General features: G+C 34.4%; 2 protein-coding genes across 2 annotated transcripts in view; one reads left to right on the top strand and one right to left on the bottom strand.

Annotated features, from left to right (window-relative positions):
• The window catches only part of LOC118199657 (mitochondrial import inner membrane translocase subunit TIM50-like), a 94518-nt gene extending 92116 nt beyond the window's left edge, over positions 1 to 2402 (top strand). The window contains exon 10 of the mRNA XM_035371555.2: positions 1146 to 2402. Within this exon, the coding sequence (XP_035227446.1) occupies positions 1146 to 1172 (27 nt within the window). The 3' untranslated portion in view covers positions 1173 to 2402. The remainder of the gene's footprint in view (positions 1 to 1145) is intronic.
• The window catches only part of LOC118199656 (uncharacterized), a 430613-nt gene that overhangs the window by 32976 nt on the left and 373426 nt on the right, over positions 1 to 24211 (bottom strand). Inside the window, exon 7 of the mRNA XM_085824456.1 lies at positions 2689 to 3755. Coding sequence (XP_085680582.1) covers positions 2689 to 3755 — 1067 coding nt within the window. The remainder of the gene's footprint in view (positions 1 to 2688; positions 3756 to 24211) is intronic.

Genomic DNA, 24211 nt, shown 5'->3' with positions numbered 1-24211 from the left:
ATAAACAAAACCCTACAAGAGAAAATATGGAACTAGTTGATGTAATAAATTACACTGACAAATTAGGTGACATTTTAAAAAAGGTCAAAAGCAAAGTTTCAAGTACTGCATTTTGTTAAATCCAACAATGTGGCTTCCCAAACTGCACGAAAAATATCCCTGATCTTGATAGAAGCAGACCCTTTTGAAACAAAGGCAAGTTTACAGATAATGAGGCAGTCACGTATGCTCCAATAACTACAGTAGATGTCAAAAAAATTTAGCATGATATAAAGACATGTACTCACAACTAAAGATCTTTCACTTTTAAAAACATTAAGAAGCACTTAATAATTCGGTACAATTCTAATACATTTGTGGAAGGTTGAAAATTCAGAAGAAAATATTAAATTCATCTGATAGGTATGTATAAACATTCAGGCTTTAATTTATTTGGATTTATAACAATGGGTAAATTTTTCGTTCCAATGCTAGTGTCTTCCCGTAGAAAAGAGCTCCTGCAGACTTTTTGGAACAATATAACCAAAGACGCCGAGGGGGATGAAAATTGTCACTTATTACATTTTTTTTTCAACTAACCTTCAGATTCAGTGAGAATTTGTTCTCTTGTCATATTCTGCTTGACAGCTGGAATTATATTGACAGGAGTTTGTGGTCAGAAAATGCTGGACTCCTCTCTCTCTTTTTTCCCCTCATACCTACACGTCATCCGTTAAAATTTTCTCCGTTATCTCTTACTGTTGATAGCATTCTTTATATTTTCATTAGTAATGCTTTAACCATTTTAATGTTTTTTATTGGTCTATTGGAAAACAAATGGTCTTCATTTCTATCATCCCTTGAAGTAGTATATTATATTCAGAGCTTAAATAAAACTGGATACAGGTTGAGCTATTTTTTATTTTTTGTGTGAAATTGTAATTCCATCTGACACCCCAAGTAAGTCAAGGTCCAGTGCTTTATTTTCATATTAAATTATTTATCATTTATTTAATAACTTTTTATATTTTTATTTATGTCTTTACATTTTATTAAATTTTAATATCAATTGTTTAATTACTTAATTTTAATAACTAATTATTTAATTGTTGAATCATTATTTTATTAGCCACTTTATTTATTTTTGCTGTTTTTTTTTCTGACAGTCTCCCATAGGGCTCCGACACTTCTAATTTTGGAAATTAAGCCCTGACTTGGAAGTCCAATTTGAACACTGGTTTTTTGTGCAAGGTTGTGTTATGCCTTGTGTAAGAAGAAAAAACTCTTACCAGTGTGTATTAGAATTCCTCTGCCACGGGATCATGGCCTATCAAGGTGCATTTTAGCATTCTGCAACATTGCTGCTTACAACCACATTATGTACCCTAAGACAGGAACTAAGCAAGGTGATAAGTGACCACACAGACACTGAAATGATGTTTGCAGTAACGTGGACTGTCAGCATGGCGATGATCTGTCATCACCATACAGGCCCAGCACTTGGCATATTGGCATGGGATATAACTGAGTACACATCTTGATACCCCTTGTTCACATATCTGATGTGTTAAGGCCTATGGCTGTGCCCCATCTTTGATGCCCGCATCACATCACCTCTCAACAAGATAATGCCCTTGCATGTTACTCATGCCGTCCTGATCTTCCTCCATATTAAGGGTGTTCGAATGTTGCCCTGGCTAGCATATAATTCAGATTTCTCAATCAGAACATCTGGTCATAGGCTGCTGAGGGACTGAAAACTTCAACACACATCAGCCACTACAATTGATGAAATCTGGCACAGAGTTGAAAGTATATGGAATGAAGTACATGTAACTGTCCTCTAAGCTCAGTTCGACTCAATGCCACTTTGTGAACAGCAAATTTAATCATGTTTCCTCCTCATTATAATGAGATTTTGTTATTTACTTTCCTTCCAGGTGTAGCAGCCTTAATGTTCAGCAGTGTGCTGAGGCACGCTTGTAGAATTTTAGCCACCAAACTGTAAAATGGTGCATTGCTTGAAAAGGGCCAATTTATAAGCATAGCAAAGATTGTACATATTCTGAAGGAAGGATTTATGTTCCCTAATCTTTTGTTATTTTTTATTACAGCTCATGAAAGGTTATTTTATTTACTAATGATACTTTTTAAGGGGTGGAGATCCACCTGCTGACATTCGTGAAAAGTTTCTACACAACCCCATGATATTTGTGCAAATGTGAAAGTGACTGTTCTATAAAGCGAGTGCCTCATCTCACCTACACTTCTCAAGATCCCTTATCTTAAAATGCAAAAGTTGTTTATCATTATTTTTATCTATTAGAGGCTTTCTGGAATACAGCACCTTGACTACCATGATTGTACAACCCCATAAACCTATCTGTTGTGATGGGTGAATTTAAATTTATTCATAATAAAATTTTACATCACAATATTTAAGTCTAAAGCTTAATAATTTAAAAGACAAAATATACGAAAACTATGAACTTTTCACAATTTTATGAAAGTAAAATAATTAATTTTTATTTCATATAAATGAAATTAATTAGTAAAACAATTTCATTTCATTCATGAAACAATTAATTTCATGAGATAATCATTCAGTTACTAACAATACTGATTATCACTTAATAGACTGAAGTCATTTAATACAATAAATAGTTAGTAAATTTTAATTTGAAGACTAATACACTAAAACTCACTCACTTGGTACTTTCGTATCCTTTCTAGCTGTTCTTCACTAGCATTCACTAAATTTTCATCATCCAATTCAGATGAATCAATATTAAGTCTTGGAACTGCATCTTTATTGATAAAATTATACCTACTATTCACTGCATTCTTTTGAGACATGGAGTTAAATTTCAGACTTGGATCATTTTCTGTGGAACTACTATCTCCAGAACTATTGATGAAAAATTCAGGATGAGGCTCTCTTCGAGACTCAGTGGCATCTGAAATTTTTTGTGGAGGGTACCTTGGTGCAGTTTTAGTAACACCAACAAAAGAATCTGGCACATCTACTGCCATTTCACGATGAGTTCCAAGTCCAGGTTCCACTGTATTTGTTTTGTGAACATAGTTTTTGTCTATAATGCCATACTTTACCTTTGATGCATCTGATGCATCAAGTTCACTTACAGGTAATTGTTTAGAATTTGCTGGATATTTTTGTACATGAGTTTCACTTGGTGAAGACCTGAGTTTATCTGGCAAGTTTGGCAGCAATGTCTCTACTGAGACACATTCCTGTGAAAATCGTGTAGATACACAGTCTATTCCATTCTGAGACTCAACAAGCAACCTTTCACGAGGTGGGGTCTCAGGTGAAGATGGCGAAAATGTTTCATCATAGCCTTCTCTATCTACAATTTCCTGTTTCAGTTCTAATTCTTGATCATGAATATCATGATCAGCAATACCTATTTGACTATGGCCATTAAGGCCTTGGGTAGAAAGATCACGGGATTTATTGGCAGCTGGTGCATCTGATGGACTGTTCACATAATTATCAAGGCGATCTTTTTTCACACGTTCTAAAGTTGCATTGTGTATTTCAGGCACAGTGGTGACATAAATAGGATTATTTTCGATTACACCATTTAGCTCTGGTGTGTTGTTTGTACACTCATTCAGTTCTTGAGACAGTTTCGTCATGTCCACTGGCTTGATCTTTTTAAGGGCAGATAGTTTCTCCAACCTTTCTCTAGCTTGCTGTTCAACTGCAATGACAAAAGCATCCTGCACATTGCTGTTTCTGGCCAAATCTAAAGCTGGTAAAAAGAAAATGAAAAAATATATAAAAATGGGAAAATGTATCCAATAAACATAAATAGACAAACTTGAAAAAATAATAAACTTCTAAAATCCTGATAGATACGATATTTAGTATTTCTTGGCTTACAGCATAAAAATTTGTGGGCACTAGAAAATATCCCCCTCCATTTTATTTAAATAAAGATAGCAAATCAGCAATAACTTGCTCTTGCCATTCCTCAAAATTATGAAATATTCAGTGATGTTATATAGAGGTATGCAAGGGATATAGTTGCACAGCAGGCTGAGCCTTTAGTTTTAATGTCTATCCTTATAATGTTTTTATAGAAGCAAAACAAAGTTTTATGTAGTTCCTTAAAGGGGGGGGGCTTAAATTTTTTTCAGTTTTGTTTTTGTGAAGTTCCAAATATTCAGCATCAGGAACTGAATAAAAATGAAACTTCATAAATGTCAGTTGAAAGAAATTTAAACACAAACACACAAAATATGCAGTATAATGTCATTCTAATTTCCTGTGACACGAGCACCTTCAATTCATAATTGATGGAAGACATTAATGATTCTGCTATATTGCCACTGTCATATTTGATGATTAGACTTATCATATAATAATACATGAGCCTTGTGATGATGTCAATATGACAATCAGCCTTATTGTATACAGCAATTTCCATCATATTTTATGATCAGCCTTATGATGATAATGATAATGATAATATGAGCCTCATGATGATGTCAATATGAGAATCAGCCTTATTGTAAAAGCAATTTCCATCATATTTGATGATTAGCCTTATGATGATCACAATATATGAGCCTTATGGTGATGTCAATCAGCTTTATTGTAAAAACAACTTCCGAATTTCTGGAGGTGAGAGAGTGTTGAGGGCTTCGAAAATGAAGGAATGGAGCACCTGTAATTCAATAAATCTCAAAGTGTGTGTGTGGGGGGGGGCAGGAAATGCTTTTATTATGGATGCAGATGTTTTTCCATGCATGAAAAGGAGTAAGTTTAGCATAAAGATTAATAATGCTCCTGAACTCATTGTTGACGATATATCCATTACTGCTTTGGTTAGATAATTAAATTATTTGTATGTCTCTCATGTAGCATGATAATTGAATATAATTTTAAAATGAATAAATAAAACATTTTAAATCCCCCCTTTTTTTTTACTGTTCAAAATTTTCCAGTCTTCTATAAAAATCTATACCATATTATACTTTGTTATTTACTTAATCTTTACTATCTTATATGTCCTTTCTTCCCATTACCACTAGCTGATTAGTTAATTTTGTTCATTCTTTTTACAATTATTTTCACAATAACAGATTACTGAAATTCTGTGGTGCACATGAATCCCAGTACTTATTTAAATATATTTAAGAAAATTACCTAAGTTCTTTGCTTAATATCAAACATAATTTTTAATGACTAATTAAATCTTATTCAACAGAAGCTAATTAATCAATTACAATATATTTTTACAATTGTTTTATTATGATGCTTGTTATAATAATCTTTTATGTCCAGCCAAAAAAGAATGTTACAGCATGCAATCACTTTAGCAAAAACTGATTTAATATAGAATTGGGGTCTTTCTGTATCATTCACTGCAATGGAACAATCATTATAAAGAGTACTGATTGTACTAACATTTCCAGCATGTGTATACCAATGATAGATACACAGATATCACATGCCAAAATCAAAGAAAAATTGAAGATTCAACATTAAATTATTTAGATAAACAATGTAGGTTTTTTTTTTTTTTTTTTTTTTTTTTTTTTTAATGAAGAGATTTTTTAAATCAATTTATGGTTATGCCATTTTATCACTATTAGAAGCTTTCCATACATAGTATAGCTTAAAAGAAATTAACATAATTCCTTTAGTTTGGATAATTTTCGCGAATATTTAGAGAATTTCGTAAAACGAATATAGTTGCTCCGGATTTTCCTTGAATAGAATATAATCTCTAGCCAGATGCCTTTACACATGCTTAAATTAAAAGCATGTTGAAACAATCAAATAACTTCAGTGTTCTACATACCGTTCTGAGAACTGCATGTATTCGAGGAACTTCATTTTAAATCAAAATCAAGTAGCTTAACTATTTTCATACCTTACATTTTCTTAAGCAATTTTTAACTAATATTATGTCTAAGATAATCCATATCTATTGTATATGACATTATGTTATTAAGTTTTATATACTTAATGATAAATATTAGAAGCTTTTGTTGTAATTATATACATAAATTCTCAATATGATGAATAATACGTTCAAAATTCTTATTACAAATTTAATTTCATTATCTTTGTTTAACTTAAAATCGTAAAGTATGACTACATTCATCTCCCTCTGCAAATTATGCACTTTTTATAGAAACTTGTAAGTATTAACATTGTTATTATCTCAAGAGATAATTCAGCAGAAAATATTGTGAGACAAGTAACATTGATGATGTGCTGTCCTTGTAATCTCTGAAAGGCCTAAATACGTTTAAAGAAATAGAAACAGCAAGGCTCTGTCATAATTTGCTGCAAAACATGAACCAGATAAGTGGTTTGAGGCGTCAAATATGTACATGTAACCGAAAGCCTAAGAACTGAAGTAATTAGAAGACGTCCAGTTTTAAATGAGACAGCCCACAGGAACAACATTACATTTGATGGCTCATCATGAAAAAGAGGAAACATTCTATATTTTTATGTTTTTTGGCTAATTTTACTTGATCTTCTTATTCTTACATTTTTACACTGAGAAAATTCCGAATAGGGAAGAAAAGCTTTTATTTACTGAAGTATTTTTTAATACGATGAAAAGTAAATTAATAATTAGTGTACATAATACTTATCTGGATAAGCTTAATAATATACCATATACTGAAGTAAAATAAATACAAATATCAACTGATTAAAAACTAGTTGCATCTTCATATCAAAATCTACAAATGTCTGCAGTAAATTAAGGCAATTCAAATAAAAGGAAATTTAATAAGAAAAAGGTCAATAAAATGCAATAGGAAAAAATACAGTTCAGATGAAATAAAATTTAACAAGAAAAATTATTCAGAAAATCAGTAAAAGTGAAAGAATATAATTTGTACAGCTTAAGTTTCATTCATTCAGTAAAATTTATTCATCGCTAGAAAATACTTTCCTTAGTAAAAGCCTTAATTTCCTTAAACGCGGGAGAATTGATATTTGTTTAAAAAATAATACACCCAATTAAAAAAAAAAAGTCGCAGAAATTGGCGAGTGGTAGCCAAATTTAACATTCCCCTCGTTATAAACATCATCTATAAACTCAGGGGACTTGTTGGACCGGTTCAAGGATGCAGGGCATCAAACGGTGACGTCAGGTAACTGTGGAAACCCACGGTTTTATGATCCTGCCATGCACGGGTTATACTTCAACTATCAGATCTCGACATATTTAAAACTGCCTAAGAAAAATCTCAAAACTATCAAAATTTTTTAAATGTTTCCAATTAAAATTAGAATACATTAAAAGTGTTTAATCCCTTAGCATAACTAAACGGTTATAAGATACTTTTATTACTAAAAATAAAAATTTTCATTTCTGTTTCTCCTGCTATTTTTGCCACTGGTGATTAAGTTAAAAATAACAAAATGTTTCTCTCACCAACACACACACATATACATAAAATGGAGAAAACCTGACAAATCCGCAAAGTTTTAACGAAGAATTTCACATTCGTGGATTAGCCTTCAAACCATGCCGTTCCTAGCAGAGGTGCAGGGCGTAAAATACGCGGGTGGCCAAAATCAGGGGCGGCCGGACTCTCGCGATACCATGGCTAAATATTTTTAATTCATTATAGTCACTGTAGTGAATATGAAATAAAAATTTTATTAATCATTGAGCCCCCCTTTTTTTTTAATTTTGGGGCGGCAATCTAAAGAATGTACGCGAGCAGCCAGACGGGAACGAACGGCCCTGCCTTCAAACAGCGACAGTTACAGTGACGGATTAGAATTGAAAGAGTTCTAAAAAGTCCTATTGCGTAGCATCACTAATAATTAATTATAATTGCTTATATATTAAGTGTATGACAGAGAAAGAATTTAGCGCTCTTTGATGTTACTTACTACAACTAATCTAAAAAGTCTATTATTAAAATGGCTATAAAGTCAATACAGCAGTTTGACATATTTAACTAAGTGAAACTTAGAGCTCACTGGTTTAACAGAGCAGTAATTAAAGCTGAAATATAATTAATTATTAAATATGGCAAAATAAAGCGTACGAGTTATTTTTTTAGACGCCAGACGAGTTGGTCAGACATTGTCAGCATACACAAACGATTAGAACTGATCAGTTTTGAATTAATTGTAAGATATGCATTGCAGTTCTGTAAGACAATTACTGCTTTGCGAGATGTTGACTGTTTTACGAGATACTTTCAATAATCTTATTGTACGTTACCATTGCTTATAATTCTTATGTTTGAAAGGTGGATTGTGCTAAAAAAGATATAGTAACTTGAGTGAGCATGAAAATAATATTACGTATCAAACTCAATTAAAAGTTGATTTCAATATTAAAAATGATTTAAAGGGGGGATTTTAAAATAAAAATTTTATCTTGCATATATATGAAAAAATATGTAATTTGAAAGAAAAATAATCATTGTTAATTCGTCATCAAAAACATCAATTAATTCCCCCTTTTCACTTCCTTAACTGTTAGAAATTTTAAAAAATAAGAAAATATAAAATACCTAAAAATTTTATAAACACCATCCACAACAATAAAAGTGGTTTGTAATTTATAATTGGTAATGTAGTAAAGTGGTTCACCTCACCCCGTCTTCGAATTCTTTACAATCTCTTAGATGATCGAATATGAGCTACGCAAAGACCTCTTTTGAACATGTTCATTAACTTTACAAGACCTCATTGATTTCGTTTTGGGAAACAATGGAAAGCAATTTTATTACTAAAACGGGGACAGGAATCTCTTGCATCGGTTAAGGATAATCCAAAACAAACAATATGTTTTCTTCTACAACAGCAATTTTGTACGTAACATTAAAAAAAAAAGTTCTAATTCCGTTTTCATACTAAAATATATTACTTTCTAGATTTTGCAAATTAATTTTCACACAGTTTTAATATTGACAGATTTTGATACTGCAGAAGCCTTAGTCATAGCGAAAACGAAAAGCAAATGGCATCATAGAAGCAGAAAAAAGTTACACATTTCTTCCACCTAATCCTTACACTGTTTATGTGCGAAAAAATACTGCTTTAATAGAAGTGAAAGGTTAAGAAAACACCTGAAAGACAAGAATTAATGCTACTTTCCTTGAAATGGTAAATAGATTTTAAATCAAGATATTAAACAGAATAGCATTTAAGTTTGGTGACACCCTAAAGCTAAAACATTTTCAGTGCCTTTTCCGAAATGCTCTTTTGCATATGCAAATAAAATTCTACCAACTTGATAAGCATAGGCTGTTTGTTTAACATTTAAATAAAAGACACAACAGAGTTGATTTCTTCAGCACAGAACATATATGTATTATTATTAGAAAAGGTTTTTCGTATATCATCTCCAAAGAACAGAAATTTAATTAAAAAGATGAATTATTGGAAAAAATTTTAGTCAATATTTTAAAGCGGTAAATCATTGGAACAAATTTTAGTCAGTATTTAAAGTTATTTAGATTTCCATCGTAGTAAAAAATTATTTAAAAGTTGTATAGAAATTCAGAAATCAAACAACAAAAATCAGCGTTATATTTACAAAGTTTTCACAGGACTAGTTTCGATGGTTTTACCGAACCACCATCTTCAGCTGCAAAACCGCAAATGAACAAGATAGGAAATAATGATTAGATAAGATAAGAAAGCCTGGACAAGAATAAGCAAGTGGCGCCATCTGTTGGTAAAACCAGAACTAAAACATAATTTCTTTAAAGGCCGAAGGCAAATTTGGATTGGAATTAGGATCGTTAACTAGAACAGAAAGATTTTTATGAATGTGAAATGCCTCTAGAAAATCCAGTTCTCCAATGGAAGATGTTTTTTGAATAATTTTGGCAGCAGAAAAACTGAAAGTGTGGTTTTCGGACCAACAATGTTGAGCAACAGAAGACTTCTGTGTTTCCTTTTTTCTAACATATGCCTCATGTTCCTTGACGCGAAATTTTAAGGCTCTCTTAGTTTGGCCAATGTAAATTAAACCACACTGGCAAGGAATCCTATAAATACCCCAGGAATTCATATCCGGAATGGGGTCCTTGAGTATGGAACTCGGAATTTTATTGATGGGAGAATAAACAACCCGAAAGTTAAATTTCTGCAAAATATGTGCAACTTTATAGCTAATTGATGGAAAGAAGGAAATGACAACAGAATTTTTATAATCTCCTAAAACAAGATTGTGCCTTTTAGTGTGTTGAGATGAGAATTTTTTAACTGCTTGATTAATAATGTTGGGTGGAAAGCCCCTGTCAATAGCTATTGCTTTTAAATACTTTAGTTCTTCATCAAGGGCTAGTTTGGAGGAGCAAACTTGAAGAGCACGGAAAACATAGGAATAAAATGAAGCTACCTTTTGTTTAGTCGGATGACATGATTTAAAGCGTGGTGGAAGGCAAACCGATGAAGGTTTACGGTAAACCGTAGTACTGAAGTTGGATGTATTACGTGTGACCAGAATGTCGAGAAACGGAAGAGAATTGCAAGTCTCAAGTTCAAAAGTGAACTGAATAGCAGGATCAATAGAATTCATTGTTGAAAGAACTTTATTTAAATCATCTTTATTACCTTCAAACAGAGTAAAAGTATCGTCTACGTAGCGGAACCATGCCGGGAAGTTTAAAGTTTCAAACAATTTTGATTCATAATAATGCATGTAGATATCAGCCAGGATGGGACTGAGGGGGCTTCCCATGGCTAATCCCTCAGTTTGCTTGTAATATTTATTTTGGAAAACAAAATGTGTTTGTTTCAAACAGAGTTGAGTGAGAGAAATTAGCTCATCAATTTCGATGCAAGAGAAATGAAATTCGCGAAGTCTGGTTTCTAGACATCTTAATGCACCCTCCACTGGGACATTGGTGAATAATGATTTTACATCAAAAGAAACCATGAGTAAATTACTAGGAGAAATGTTTTTAACTTTTTTTACAAACTCTATTGAATTTTTTATGGTGTAAATGTTATTGTCTAATAGAGTTGAAAATCTAGAAACTAAATATTTAGCTAATGGATACGAGGCAGTACCTAAATTTGATACAATAGGGCGGAAAGGAATACCACTTTTATGAATTTTGGGAAGAGCATATAATCTGGCACAATTCGCAACAGATGGGATAAGTGAATGTTTTAAGTTGGCTGAAATGATTTGCGAAGATTTGATCGCAGTTTTTATTTTTGACAAATTCGAAGGTGAAGGATATCTTTAGGGATCGGATTATATGGTCCTTCGTTTAAGAGTTTAGTGACACCATCGATGTAAGTGTTCCTATCCATGACGACTATCTGGCCACCTTTGTCGGCCTTTGTATAGAACTTTAATTTTTTTATTGTTATTTGATAGTAGATTAGTTTGCTACCCTTGGCAAGTCAGTTAATCTAAGATCAATGACAATAGCTACATTTTTTCAGTACTTTAAATTTTACTTTTTATTTTTACTATTTAAAATTTTTATGGTTCAAAGTAATAATATTTCTATATAGCTTTTAAATACAGCAGAAATCTAAATAACTTTAAATATACTGACTAAAATTTTTTCCAATAATTCATCGTTTTAATTAAATTTCTGTTCTTTGGAGATGATATACGAAAAGTCTTTTCTAATAATAGATAATTGATTTATTACTTAGCAGCTTTAGCGCCAAGTATACGGCTTTTTAAATTACTCATATTATTACTTGGAATCCATTTTAATCCATATATATATAATTTATCATTAGAAAACCTTTTAATACCATCACTAAGGAATATATATATATATAGTCTGCAGGGTGGAAGCTCTTATTCGATTTTTTGAAAATGCAGATATGCTATGATTCCAGTTACTCCAGATATTACTTCCTGAAATAAATTTTCATTCATTCCAGGAAAATGTACGTATTTAGCCTGCGGCACTGAATCACTGAGGTCCCTAAACTAAAGCACACAAAATAACACAACAGTTAAAGGCACATATAAAATTTTTAAATTTCTTACCGCAAATGCAATTCTTTCCGTTTCCGCATCATGCAAAGAGTTAACAACAGGCAATGTGCGTTCGCTCGCCAGGAAAGTACAAATGACTGTAAATACAAAAGCAACACAACACTTCCAACAAGAAGACAAAATAGCCACTTAAAGGCGTTTAAAGTCATGACGACGTTTCATAGCCCCAAGGAGACAGCTACAGAAAACGCGGAAGATTCGAAGTGACCTCTGTTGCCGTCAGAACAGTAAAATTAATGAATTCGCTTAAAGCCGAAGGAAAAAAATGACATTGCTCCTGACATAACAGTATACATGCCCCTGGGCCAGAGTTCATTACAACTGGGCAGGTCAAGTGTGTTCTGCATACTCCTGGGCAAAAACGGTGCAAGTAATGTCATGCGGGAATGTGCCCCACCCCTGCGGTGTTTTGTCGAGAATGCATCCTTTCTGGGCATAAAGGGCAAAACGTAACTTTAGGCCGGATCCGGGGCTTTGCTCTGAATAAAAACAGCTTTGAGGATTTTTAAATGAATGGTTAAAATATTGAAGAAAATTTCATTAGAGATATATTTTTCGTTCCATAAATTTAATTTTTATTTCCGGCTAGGCAAAACTATGTAAACTCAAAACATCTTCATTAAAAATTGCAACCTACACCGATTTCAACAAAAAAGAGAGGTACAGAACTACATACAAAATTAATGTTCTACGGCTAATAGTTTTTGAGTTACGTCAGATACATACCTATGTACAGACGTCACGAGAAATATCCCTTCTGAACCCATTTTACAATCTGCTTTGGAAAAAAAAAAAAAAAAAAAAAAATCTTTATTTTGTTTGTACGCATAGATGTCACGGAAAAAAAAAAGAAGTTTCTAAATGGATTCGAGAGTGGCTACAATGAATATTTTCGTTGAAAAATGGCACCCGAAATTTTTCACGAGTACAATACTTCCTTTGCGTAGTAAGCTGTCAAGAGTAAGTTTGTTCAGTAAGCTGCCGTGTTCAACGTATTTAAAGAAATTAGCTTGTTTTTACGAAGTAAAGGAAGTACCTGAATTGCGAAGAAAAACCATGTACAGTAAGACCCCGCTTAACGCTGTTTCGGTTTAGCGCTCTTTTATTTCAACCCGGGGATTCCACGAAATCGCTCGCAGCATACGGGGATTCCCCGAAATATTATGCAGCGATAGGTTTCAAATACATATCCGAAAGAGTGTACTTGTATTTCTTGTTTGGTGCGGTATTGTACAGACATATTTTGAAGGGGTAAATGTGGAAGATGTCGAAGAAATAATTCAAGAAGCAGCGGCTAGTCTTTCTAATGATGAGCTCAAGGAATTAACTGAAGAAGAAGAAAACAAAAATGTTGACAGCAGTGATCAGAAGAACAACAAAAAGAACTTTCGATGACGTTTGTATAAAGGAGTCTACCATAACTATATATACCATTCATTGAAAATGATCCGATGATACGTTTCACAAAATGCAAACTTGTATATATCATTTTAAAGAGAATATATTCCTGAATTCAATACAAAACACAAAATTCAATTATTTGCAATACAAAAAAAGTTAAATGATAATAATTATCGATATACATTAGATAGTGATGATTGCAGTGAGTTATGTGCTTAGTAGGGTACCCTTTATTTTTGATTACAGCTTAACATCGACGTTTCATTGAGCTGACAAGAGTTTTAATCTCTTCTTTCGTTATTACATGATGCCAGGAAACAATTATAGCCTCAATCAGTTCCCTTTTATTTGATGGGCGCCTCATTCGGACAAGAGTTTTCAAACGGTGCCACAAATTTTCGATAGGATTAAAGTCAGGACTGTTTCCTGGCCATGACAACAATTTAATGCTCTTTGTACGAAACCACTCTTTCGATATTTTGGCCGTGCGGCAAGGAGCAGAATCCTGCTGAAAAATAAACGAAGCATTGTTGGGAAAGAGATCTCTGATGGAAGGTAGAAGTTTTGGTTCTAGAATAGTGTCAATGTATTTTCTGGCATTCAGTGTCCCATCGATGACATGAAGGCGACCAATACCATCTGCTGACATGCATGACCAAATCATAACACTAAGTGGGTTCTTCACAGTTGCTTGAATGCAGTCAGGATGTAGCTCTTCTCCTATTCTACGTCTTATATATTTTCGCCCATCACTACCGAATAACTATATCTTAGTTTCATCACTCCATATAACTTGTGACCACTGATCACCTGTCCAATTAGTATGTTCCTTTGCCCACTGTAGTCTTTGTTTTCGTTGCTGAAAATTAAGATAAGGCTTTTTTCGTGGAATTCTACCTCTCAGTCCAACATCTGTTAATCTTCTCCTGATTGTTCTTGAACTGACAGAAACACCAGCATCATTCAGATCACTTCTGATGGCCGCTGATGACATTTTTCTATCTTGGAGACATAGTCTTTTTATTCTTCTGTCATCAATAGATGTGGTGCACCTTTTTCGGCCTCTTCCTTCTTTGTTTTTTATTGAATTTGTCTCCTGATATCGTAAACAAAACTTTCGGACTCCAGATGTAGTCACTGAACCACCCACCTGTCTTGCAATTTCAGCATAGGATAGACCACTTTCTCGTAACACAATATTACATCTCTTTCTAGGTGTCCAATCTACTCTTTTATTTGATGTCATTGTTTCTTGACTAAATATTAAAAATTTTTACAAAAATTCCTACTTGTAATATCAGCGTATAAGAAACAGGTCCTCCCTTCTACAGAACAAAGCAAAATAATGAATTGTTTCAAGTGTAAACATGATGTCAGCTTCTACTGGCAGTTACTAACATTTGATTGGTTCTCAGAACAAGAACAGTGACTGGCCAGGAAAGCTAGACATTACAAACCACTTCATAACTGTGTTTTTTATTTATATTAACGTACATATAACATTTTTTTGTATTGCAAATAATTGAATTTTGTCTTTTGTATTGAATTCAGTAATAAATTTTCTTTAAAATGATATATACAAGTTTGCATTTTGCAAAACGTAATATTTTCTATAAGCATACAAAGTTCAAAAACATAAAAATTTCCAAAAGTGTCCACAATTTTGGCCACCACTGTATATATGTGCTGACACCACGAAAAACCAATCCCTTTTCAGTCTACCTTAAATCCATTTTACAATCGTTGTGGCAATCGACGGGCTCACAAGGCGCTGACAAATCACCTTTTCAGCCTGCATTGTTGAAATTTTATCACAAGTGACGATCCGGTCCAGAATTTTACTCTTGCGTTGGTATTCGAACAGATTAGTGCAGGCTCGAACACGTTGTCATCTGAGTCAGCTCATGCCGACCCAGCGACTGAACTTGTACGTCAAGTTTATGCGATGCATAGCGCGACTAATGAGCATGGCACTAATGTCTAACTCCTTAGCAAGCTCTCGAGTAGTTGCATACTGAACTTCTTCCCCAAGTTCTCGCAGGCGGGCCTCATCAACATCAGTACGCCGGCCAGAGCGCTCTGCTTCCTGAATGTCATAATCCTTGTTTTTGAACTTTTGGTAACAAACTCTCACAGTGTCATATGATACAACATTAGTCCTAAAGCTGTACACTTAATTTGGTGACATTCTGTAACAGAACTGGAAGTAAATAATGGTTCAAATCTGGTAGAGTGATAGCTCCATTTCAGACACCTTGTACTTAATGATAACGATATTATTTTACAAATTCCACAACACTGTTCTAAACTAAGTCTCTTTCTTTCAAATGCCAAAAAAGCGTTTGACAAAATATGATTAAACACGCCAATGTGAACTGTTCTCGCAGACGATATTTGAAGTGGCGGGAAACTTTCGTTAAAACCCGATATTTCCTTGCCAATGTGATGCAGTCGTTTTACTTTTATTTTTTATTTTATTTTACTCCGTTATGCTCACATATTTCTCAAAGAATAGCGAAAAAAACAAGAAAAAGTTTATTCACTGTACACAGAGAACACGAAAAACAAAACGGCAAGTCTACAAGCCAGACGGAATAAATATTCTGCTCTGAGAAAATTGCATTAAAAGGAAAGGAATGCTTTCGTAAATCTCACCTTGACACAATGCAGCTTTAAACAACAGTACCACTGCTAACGAGGCTATTCACCTCGGCTCCCGGGCAACAAGAAAATGATGCTCTAGGAAATGATACGATACTTGTAAAATGGAAACAACACATGCAGCACTAAACAGACTGCCGAAAGAACAACAGAAAAGAATGAACAAATGTTGGAGATGCTAATTCCCTTTTTACGTTAAAATGGATACGCAGACAAAAGATACATCGCGTTAAGAACAATTATTTGTGCCCATTCATACAGCAGAACTTTAATTAAGCGAACTGTTGATACCCGAAGTTCCAGTTATTTACATCGCTTGCCCTTCTTTTCGACATGAAACAAAATGAAGCTTCTTATTAACTTCTAGACATTTTGAAGCAGGGAACATTAACAGTGGCTTCACCAAGCACTCTGCACTTACACTTTGATGCTCGCAGTCTCTCTTCCGTCCAATTTGAGTAGTGGTAGTTCGGCCAAACGCTTCATCTGTCTCTGTCGATTGTTGCCAGTTTTTATTCCAGCTGTAAAAAGCTGCGATAATCTCATTCGCTGAAACGTTATACCACAAAATTGCTTTGTCATCTTAATCATGCTTTTCCAAAACTGGCAATTTATTAGAACTTCTAATGTGCTCGAAATTCGTCCAACATTGTTCTACTATGTTAACGACATAACACGGGTACCTATTAATAGCGAAACTGCGTTCGCCTGAGCCGAGATTTGAACCATGGATCTTCCCAGTTGTTAAGTGGACGTGCTAAGGGTCTATACACCATGAAAGTACACAGAGAGGACTGCTAGACTTTCTCATATTCTTCTCCACTTTAACAGAGACTGGGCAGAGGCACGAGAGGCAATGTCACAAATGAGGTGTTAATGCAATTCCGTCCAACGCATTTTAGATTGGACCAAACCATGGATTTTCCACCTGTTAACAGGATGTGCTATACGGTTCGGTTCCTCCACGACAGCATGTAAGGGAGAATGTGATTAATCCTTATGAAACTTATTTAGATGTTTGTAATTTCCTCCTTGATTTAATCGATATAAATCAAGTAACAGCGTAGAGCACTTATTTTTCAAGAAGCAAATTAACCTGGATGAATGGGCACGATTTTTTAAAATTTTTATTTATTTATTTATTTTTTAAGAAAACAGATACAGAACTCCTCGAGTTCTACCAAGTATTTCACGAGACTTACAGATGTAAGTAAATGATTCACAGTACAAGAAATTCAACAATAAAAATATAAAATCAAGGAATGGAGAGAGCAAAGAAAAGAAAAATTTGAAAGCTTTCAGATTTTACATTACGCCCAAACGTGTTGGCATTGCTCGCTTGCAAATCGTTGAGTTCGTTAATCAAAAAGTTGTTAAAGGGGCTCGTACACCTTAAACCCTTTAACACCCTTCGAATATGTGACTGTTGCAAGAATTGGGATATTTTATTTATTTTAAAATCAATTACTTCCAACTTTTAACAGCTGACTACATAATATAGCTGCTTTGGAAACTAGTAACCAGAAAGTTTGTGTTGCCACAAATATTTTTGTAATTTAATCCGCTTTGTGACAAAATATTTCGTCAAGTTTCCACCTTGCGCGCACGATATTTTAAAAATGGCTAAATGTACATACTTGAAATTGGATGGAATTCTTTATATGAGCCCTATTTTTTAACTGAAACCTAAATCTGATGAATGTTTTAATATTGAAAAATTTTATGGACGAAAATATTACAGATATTTTTAATAAAATACATTTTATAAACTCCACTCCAAATAAAATAAAAATTTAACATGAAATTCTTAGAATTTTTGGTTCACAGTAGTTTCCAAAATGTTATAAAAGCTATATATTAAATGTGGAATTAAATTATGCAACAGAATGTTTTAAACTGTTCGCGCAAGGTGGAAACATGACGAAAAATTTTGTCAAAAAGCGGATTAAATTATAAAAATATTTGTGGCAACACAAACTTTCTGATCACTATTCAGAAAGCAGCTATATTATATAGTCAGCTGTAAAACGTTGGAAGTAATTGCTTTTAAAGTAAATAAATTATCCCAATTCTTGCAACAGTCACATATTCAAAGATCTTATGGGTTTTAAGGTGTACGAGTCCCCTTAAATTTTTACAAAACATGAAGTAGATAATATAAGAAATTCCAAATTTGGGCTTCCAGATGCCCATATTCGGGTGAAAACGTACGTTATACAAAATTCGATGGCTCTAGGTACCGTTGTTTTGTCACAATGCGAGAAACACACATACATTTATGCAGCTTCTACATTATTTAATTTCTTTAAATATAATACAGGGCGATATTATTTGATGGCAACACTAAACTATCCACGTTTAGTGAATCAATGCAAAATGCCAAAAAGAAGCTAATCGTCCTTCTGGGCAAACTGGACTAAAATATACATAAAATACAAATATTCTTATAACAAAAATACTAAATACATTATTAAATCACATGGAAGATCTGAAAATCTCGCATCGTCCTCAACATATTGTGTACCAATATACTTTTTATGTCCGTGTGTTACTTAAATTTACTCCGATCTTTAAGTTAATTGTTCAGCGTATTAGTGCATGTACTATTATATCCGAAAAAAAAAAAAAAAAAAAAAAAAAAAAGAGAGATACAGCGCCAAGTTCTACGCAAAATTTTACGACGCTCTGTGATTCTTACTAATTGTCTCCCTAACCGTCGCTCTCTACTCTTCCAGTGCCAAGTATTTTTGTTGCGATACGCAATGTTTAATAATGACCTGCAGGGCACTTTTACATGACTAGAGATTGGGACATTTAGAAGGCCACTTCATCGGCGCTGACAGGTGCGCTGTTCTTCCCTATCCACTCATCCGGGAAGCGTAATGGCAGACCGCACATTCAGTTTATCAATGTTAAACCAATTTCGCATACTACGCATGCCCAGAAGAGAATTTGGCTCAATTAACGACTTTGACGCAATTTTAACAGACGATAACTACGGTATATGGTTGATATTCTGTTATCTGGGCGTAAACAGTTTGGGGGTTTAAAACTTAGGTGAAACCTTTGCTAGGTTGTAAATTGCTTCATTAATTAAAGTGTAAATATCGATTGTAAACTACGTAAATTTTTAATTAAGCAGGATTACCAAAACAGGAAACATTATAAGATGTATTAGCTGAATGTTTGTTGATTATACGTTTGAGGAATAAAAGGAAGAGTATTTACCATATATTAAAAAAATCTCACTTCACAGCAAAGCAAAAATACATAAAAACTCAAAGCATCTTCATTAAAAATTGTAAAATGCAGAAAAACATAAACTACCAAACACAGGGGAGAAAAGAAACAATTTTTACAATTAAAATTTCTGTGCAAAAACAAACAATTCAGCCAGCGGGCAGGAAGACAGATTTTTCGGTGCCCAAAATTAAAAGTTTACTTTCGGTCCCACTCGGCAAAAAGACATTGAAGTAAGTGCACTAGCTGACTTAATTCTCTATTCTACCAAGAGTTTCAAATGTAGATAACTGGCGGCCTCGTTAGGCTTAGCACTACTATAACTTTTAAACTGTTGATAATTCTACAACTGTTGCATGCAGATTAACTAAAGATATAAAAACTTTAACCGGAACATAAGAATGACATAATTCAATCACTTTTAAAGCAAAAAATGCATAATTTACCAGAGTATAAGAATAAAAAAACTGAGCTCATTCAGGCGGGTAATACAGCGGGTATAATTGTGGGTCATATAACCTATACGTTTGGTGCGGCCGATTGCAAACAAAAAGGGAGCTGCACAACTATATGTTATAGCAATCCCATATACAAAATTTCTATACAAAGTTCTTTTTTGGCTATTTTAGTTCATATACAAAGTTTTTTTTGGGCTATTTTAGTTGAAATACGATACAAGAAATTTTCCGCGATTGCATTACTTCTATTACTTCGCAACACAGAAGTGAAAAAGAGAGAGAAAAAAAAAATCCCCCCTACTTAACTTCAAATCTTTTAAAAGAGTGATGCGCATGCATAATTTGATCATGCAAATCCATAAAAGCGAAAATCTTATTTGAAAACAGCTAAGAAAATTTAAAGCACCCATTAAACATTTTCGCTTTTTGGCGTGTGTGTGGCGCTTAAAATCCATCACGTTGATGTGTGAAGAATTCTCTCCCTTTCTTAGATGAGATTAATATGCACTTGCTTCCCTTAGCCCCTCAGCTCGACCTTTTTAATAAAATGCGATTTTAAAAGTTAGTAATCAGATTTCTGACGCGAAGGAACTTAAAGACTTCTTCAACGCTGGTGGAGCAAGGGGGAAGAAAAGAGGAGGTTAGATTTATAAATTGTTCTTAACTGTTGATAATTCTACAACTGTTGTAACTTCTTAAAGTAGGAAATAATTCCATAAATGTCGTAAGTTAAAACGACAAAATGTGCATGAAAACGAACGATAAAATATACTATCAATTGAAAACATGTTTTACACCACAGGTCGTATAAATTTCGCAAATTCTCTATACCTGGGGTGGCCAAAGTGCGCCTCATGCATATAAAATATATGTACGAAATATAGTAAACTAAAACTATTCAGTGTCCAAAAGGAAGTAATTAATTAGTTTAGACTCTTTTTACAAAGTTATCAGGGATTTCTTTCTACTGAAAACCTCCTCCACTACTTCTATAATGATGTAAATATGAACTTGTGCTTTTAGAAAATCTAGATGCCGCTCTCGAACATTCCTCAATTCAAACGTGCGCCTCTTATTGACATGAAGTTTGGCCAACCCTGCTCTGTACCTTTATTTCTGGATGAAATCTGCGGTACATCGTACTCGATTCTTTTTGTAAATGAAGGTAATTATTAATGTACAGGATCGACTTAAAAGTACACTTCTTTAACCCTAAAAGCTATGCTCTTTTTAATTACTATATTAACAAAGTGGTTTCTTTGTTACTGTATAACGTATTTCTCCCGCCTTCTTAGCGTGCCTTCGTGGTATAGTGGTCAGCACGCTCGGCGCGTATTTGAGAGGTCAGTGGTTCGAGTTCCGGCGAAGGCATTGCTCATTTTTCATCTCTCCTGCTTCGAAATAACCTAATCTCTCTACAGAGGCGCCCGAACTAAAACAAGGTGGTGGATGATGATTCTTCACCACCCGGATTTGGCGAATGGGTAACCCCTAATCCTACAATTGCGCGTAGATGATGATTCTCCACCCAGGATTCGGCGATTGGGTTTTATAAAACCCCAGTCGCCCTTTAAAAGGGGGGTACATAAGGTATTCCTTCCTCCTTCTTAGCATGCCTTCGTGGTGTAGTGGTCAGCACGCTCGGCGCGTATTCGAGTGGTCCGTGGTTAGAGTCCCGGACAGGGCATTGTTCATTTTTCATCTCTCCTGTTTTCGAAAAATCCTAATGTCTCTACAACTGGATCGAAATCATGGTCAACAAAGGCAGTTCCGATAGACATTTAACAATCGTTAAGTTGAAAAATCTATGAAAAGCTGTTCGAAGAAAGGGAAAAGGGCATGGACTAACATTGCGTTGGATCCAGATGACATCACCACTGGTGCTTATAATCGATGACCAATAACAGATGGATCTCGCGCATATATTCATAGCAATTTAATGGCTTGAAATAAGCAGAAACAGCAAATCAAGACAAACTGGCTGCTACACATTAAATGGGAATGATTAACTCCAGGGCCATAGTGAAAATTACAGGATAATTCACTTTCATTGCATAAAATATGCCTACAATACAAACAGACGACGACAGCAATAGCAACAACTTCTAAAATTCATATTAGCGGCCAACGAACATATGCTAAATGAACTAGCAGATACCTGCACACAATATATGTCGCATCCTCCCTAAGCTAAATTTTCTAAAGATGTTACAGTCGCTTTATTTAACCAGTCATACTAAATCAAGAGGTAAGCGGGCGATGATGACCCGAACGAAATTAGACAACATATTTGGGATTTAAAAATATGTATTAAGCATACAAATACATACTCAGCCTCTTGAACAACAACTTCCCATATATGTGACGCTGTCCGCTTACACCGCCAATATTGTAAAAACCACGGCTGTGGAGTCGGAGATGGAGTCGCTAAAAAACAGGTCGACTCCGACTCCAGTTTTTGCTGGACAGTTTGAATTTGAAATGAAATTAAAATGAATTAAAACATTAATGACAAGCTGAGTTATTATTTTTATTTATGGACTAATGAAGTCCATATATTAATAAATAGTTATTTTCTATTTTATTGGCCTATTAATAAATAAATATAAGGATGGATGTAATATTTGGTCTTAGCAATTAAACTGATTCATTTAGTTAAAAATCTCACTGGTAAATTTAGGTAAGCAGCAATAGCAGCAAGAACTCCCAAAAGTGATGCCATTCTTAGGAAGCGAGCAGGAAAAGGAGAAATTATTGATCAAGCAACGCGATAAGAAAGTACATATTTGATGATAAAGAAATTGTTAGAATTAAGAACTTTTTTAGAAGATGTAGATAACCCTAATGTTTCACTAACAGAAAGACTGTGGAATGATCTTTCAGAATTGGAAACTCTTCTTTCTACACCATACATAGCCACAAAAAATCTGCAATCTGAAGAATTGACAGGAAGGAAGAATGGGATATTTGTTCTTTCTGAAATGGGAGGTTTATTGCAGAAGAAATTATTTCTGCAATAAAGAAAAGAGAAACTAGTTTGCTAGACAATGAGATCTTGCTGGGTTCAATATATGGAGATCCGAAACACCGAATTTTCTTTTATGACCAAGAAAGAAAAGAAGAAAAAGGCCAAGAAAGTCATCTATGAACTTTCATTAGAATGAAATTATTCTCAGAACAATTGGAGAATTCGAATCAGGACAGTCAAACTGCAGACATTGCAGTTGAGTCTCTGTCATCCTTTTCCAGTGATGCATTATATTTTGAGAAATATTTTTGAATAATATTGAAAAGGCTAAGGCAAAGCGAATGAAAATAATGAAACGAGCCTTTAGATATAAAAATGAAAAAATGCAAACAGGATTTCTACACGGCCTTTCAAGAAACAGTAAATTATGATTGCGCTTGCAAGACACCTCTTTTAGAACTTATAAAATGTATCCTGAAAAGTTAAAAGAAGTAGCCCTAACCGTAACAGCTCTTCCTCCTACTCAAGTGAGTGCGGAAAGAATTTGACCTCCCCATTCCTCTCACCTCTTCTCACAAATTCTTGGGAGTTCCTCTTGACAACTCACTATCATTTATACCACATATCAAACAACTAACCTCTAAAACTAAGTCTACATCTAACATTCTCAAATCCTACACTGGCACTTCTATCGGCCCTAACCCTCACTCGCAGCTCCTCCTTTATATCTCTACTGTCCGCTCTATCTCCATTTACAGCCTCCCCGTGCTATGTAATCTATCCACAAATAAGCTCAAACCCCTGGAGATTGCCCACAAAATGGCCATTTAGAGAGCTCTCGGACTTCTCGGCTTTACCCCCTCCTCTGAGGTGTACATCGAATCCCAACTAAAATCCATATTCCTTGAACATCAACTCCTCCATCTTCTTCACAGAGTGTGCATCTCAGCCAATAATCATCCCTTAGCTCCTCTGCTACTTTCACCTACGCGTTCAGGCAATATAATGGAATTCCTCAAAATTAAAACTCCAAATCTTTCCTTTCTTACAACCCCCCTGCTTCTCCTACCAACTCCCCAGACCCCTGGGATTTCTCTCCAGCACCCACTCGATGCTATATTCCTTCTCTTCCCTCAAAATCCTCCCTTCCTTCATCAGCTATTCAGTCCCTTTGCCTGGACACTCTAGCTAATCTGCCCCCTAACTCTATTTTCATTTTTACTGATGGCTCCCTTACACCAACCCACAATGCTGCAGCATATGTTATCCCAAAATTGGGCATTCAACAAAACTTCACCCTTCAAGACAAATGTACCATTATGGAGCTGGAACTCCTTGCCATACGTGAGGCACTCTCCTGGTTCTCTTCTTCTAATCATCCCCATAGCTTTATTCTCACTGATAGCAAATCTGGCCTACTGGCCCTTCAAAAGCTCCCTTCTTCTACTTCCCTTCATACGCTTCTATCAGAAATTTACTCCCTTTATCAGACTTGCATCTCC

The sequence above is a fragment of the Stegodyphus dumicola genome, chromosome 9 (genome assembly GCF_044657685.1).
Source record: "Stegodyphus dumicola isolate Sdum_Otavi_A_Nest chromosome 9, ASM4465768v1".
Classification (NCBI taxonomy): domain Eukaryota; kingdom Metazoa; phylum Arthropoda; class Arachnida; order Araneae; family Eresidae; genus Stegodyphus; species Stegodyphus dumicola.
This window is presented reverse-complemented; position numbering and strand designations above follow the sequence as displayed.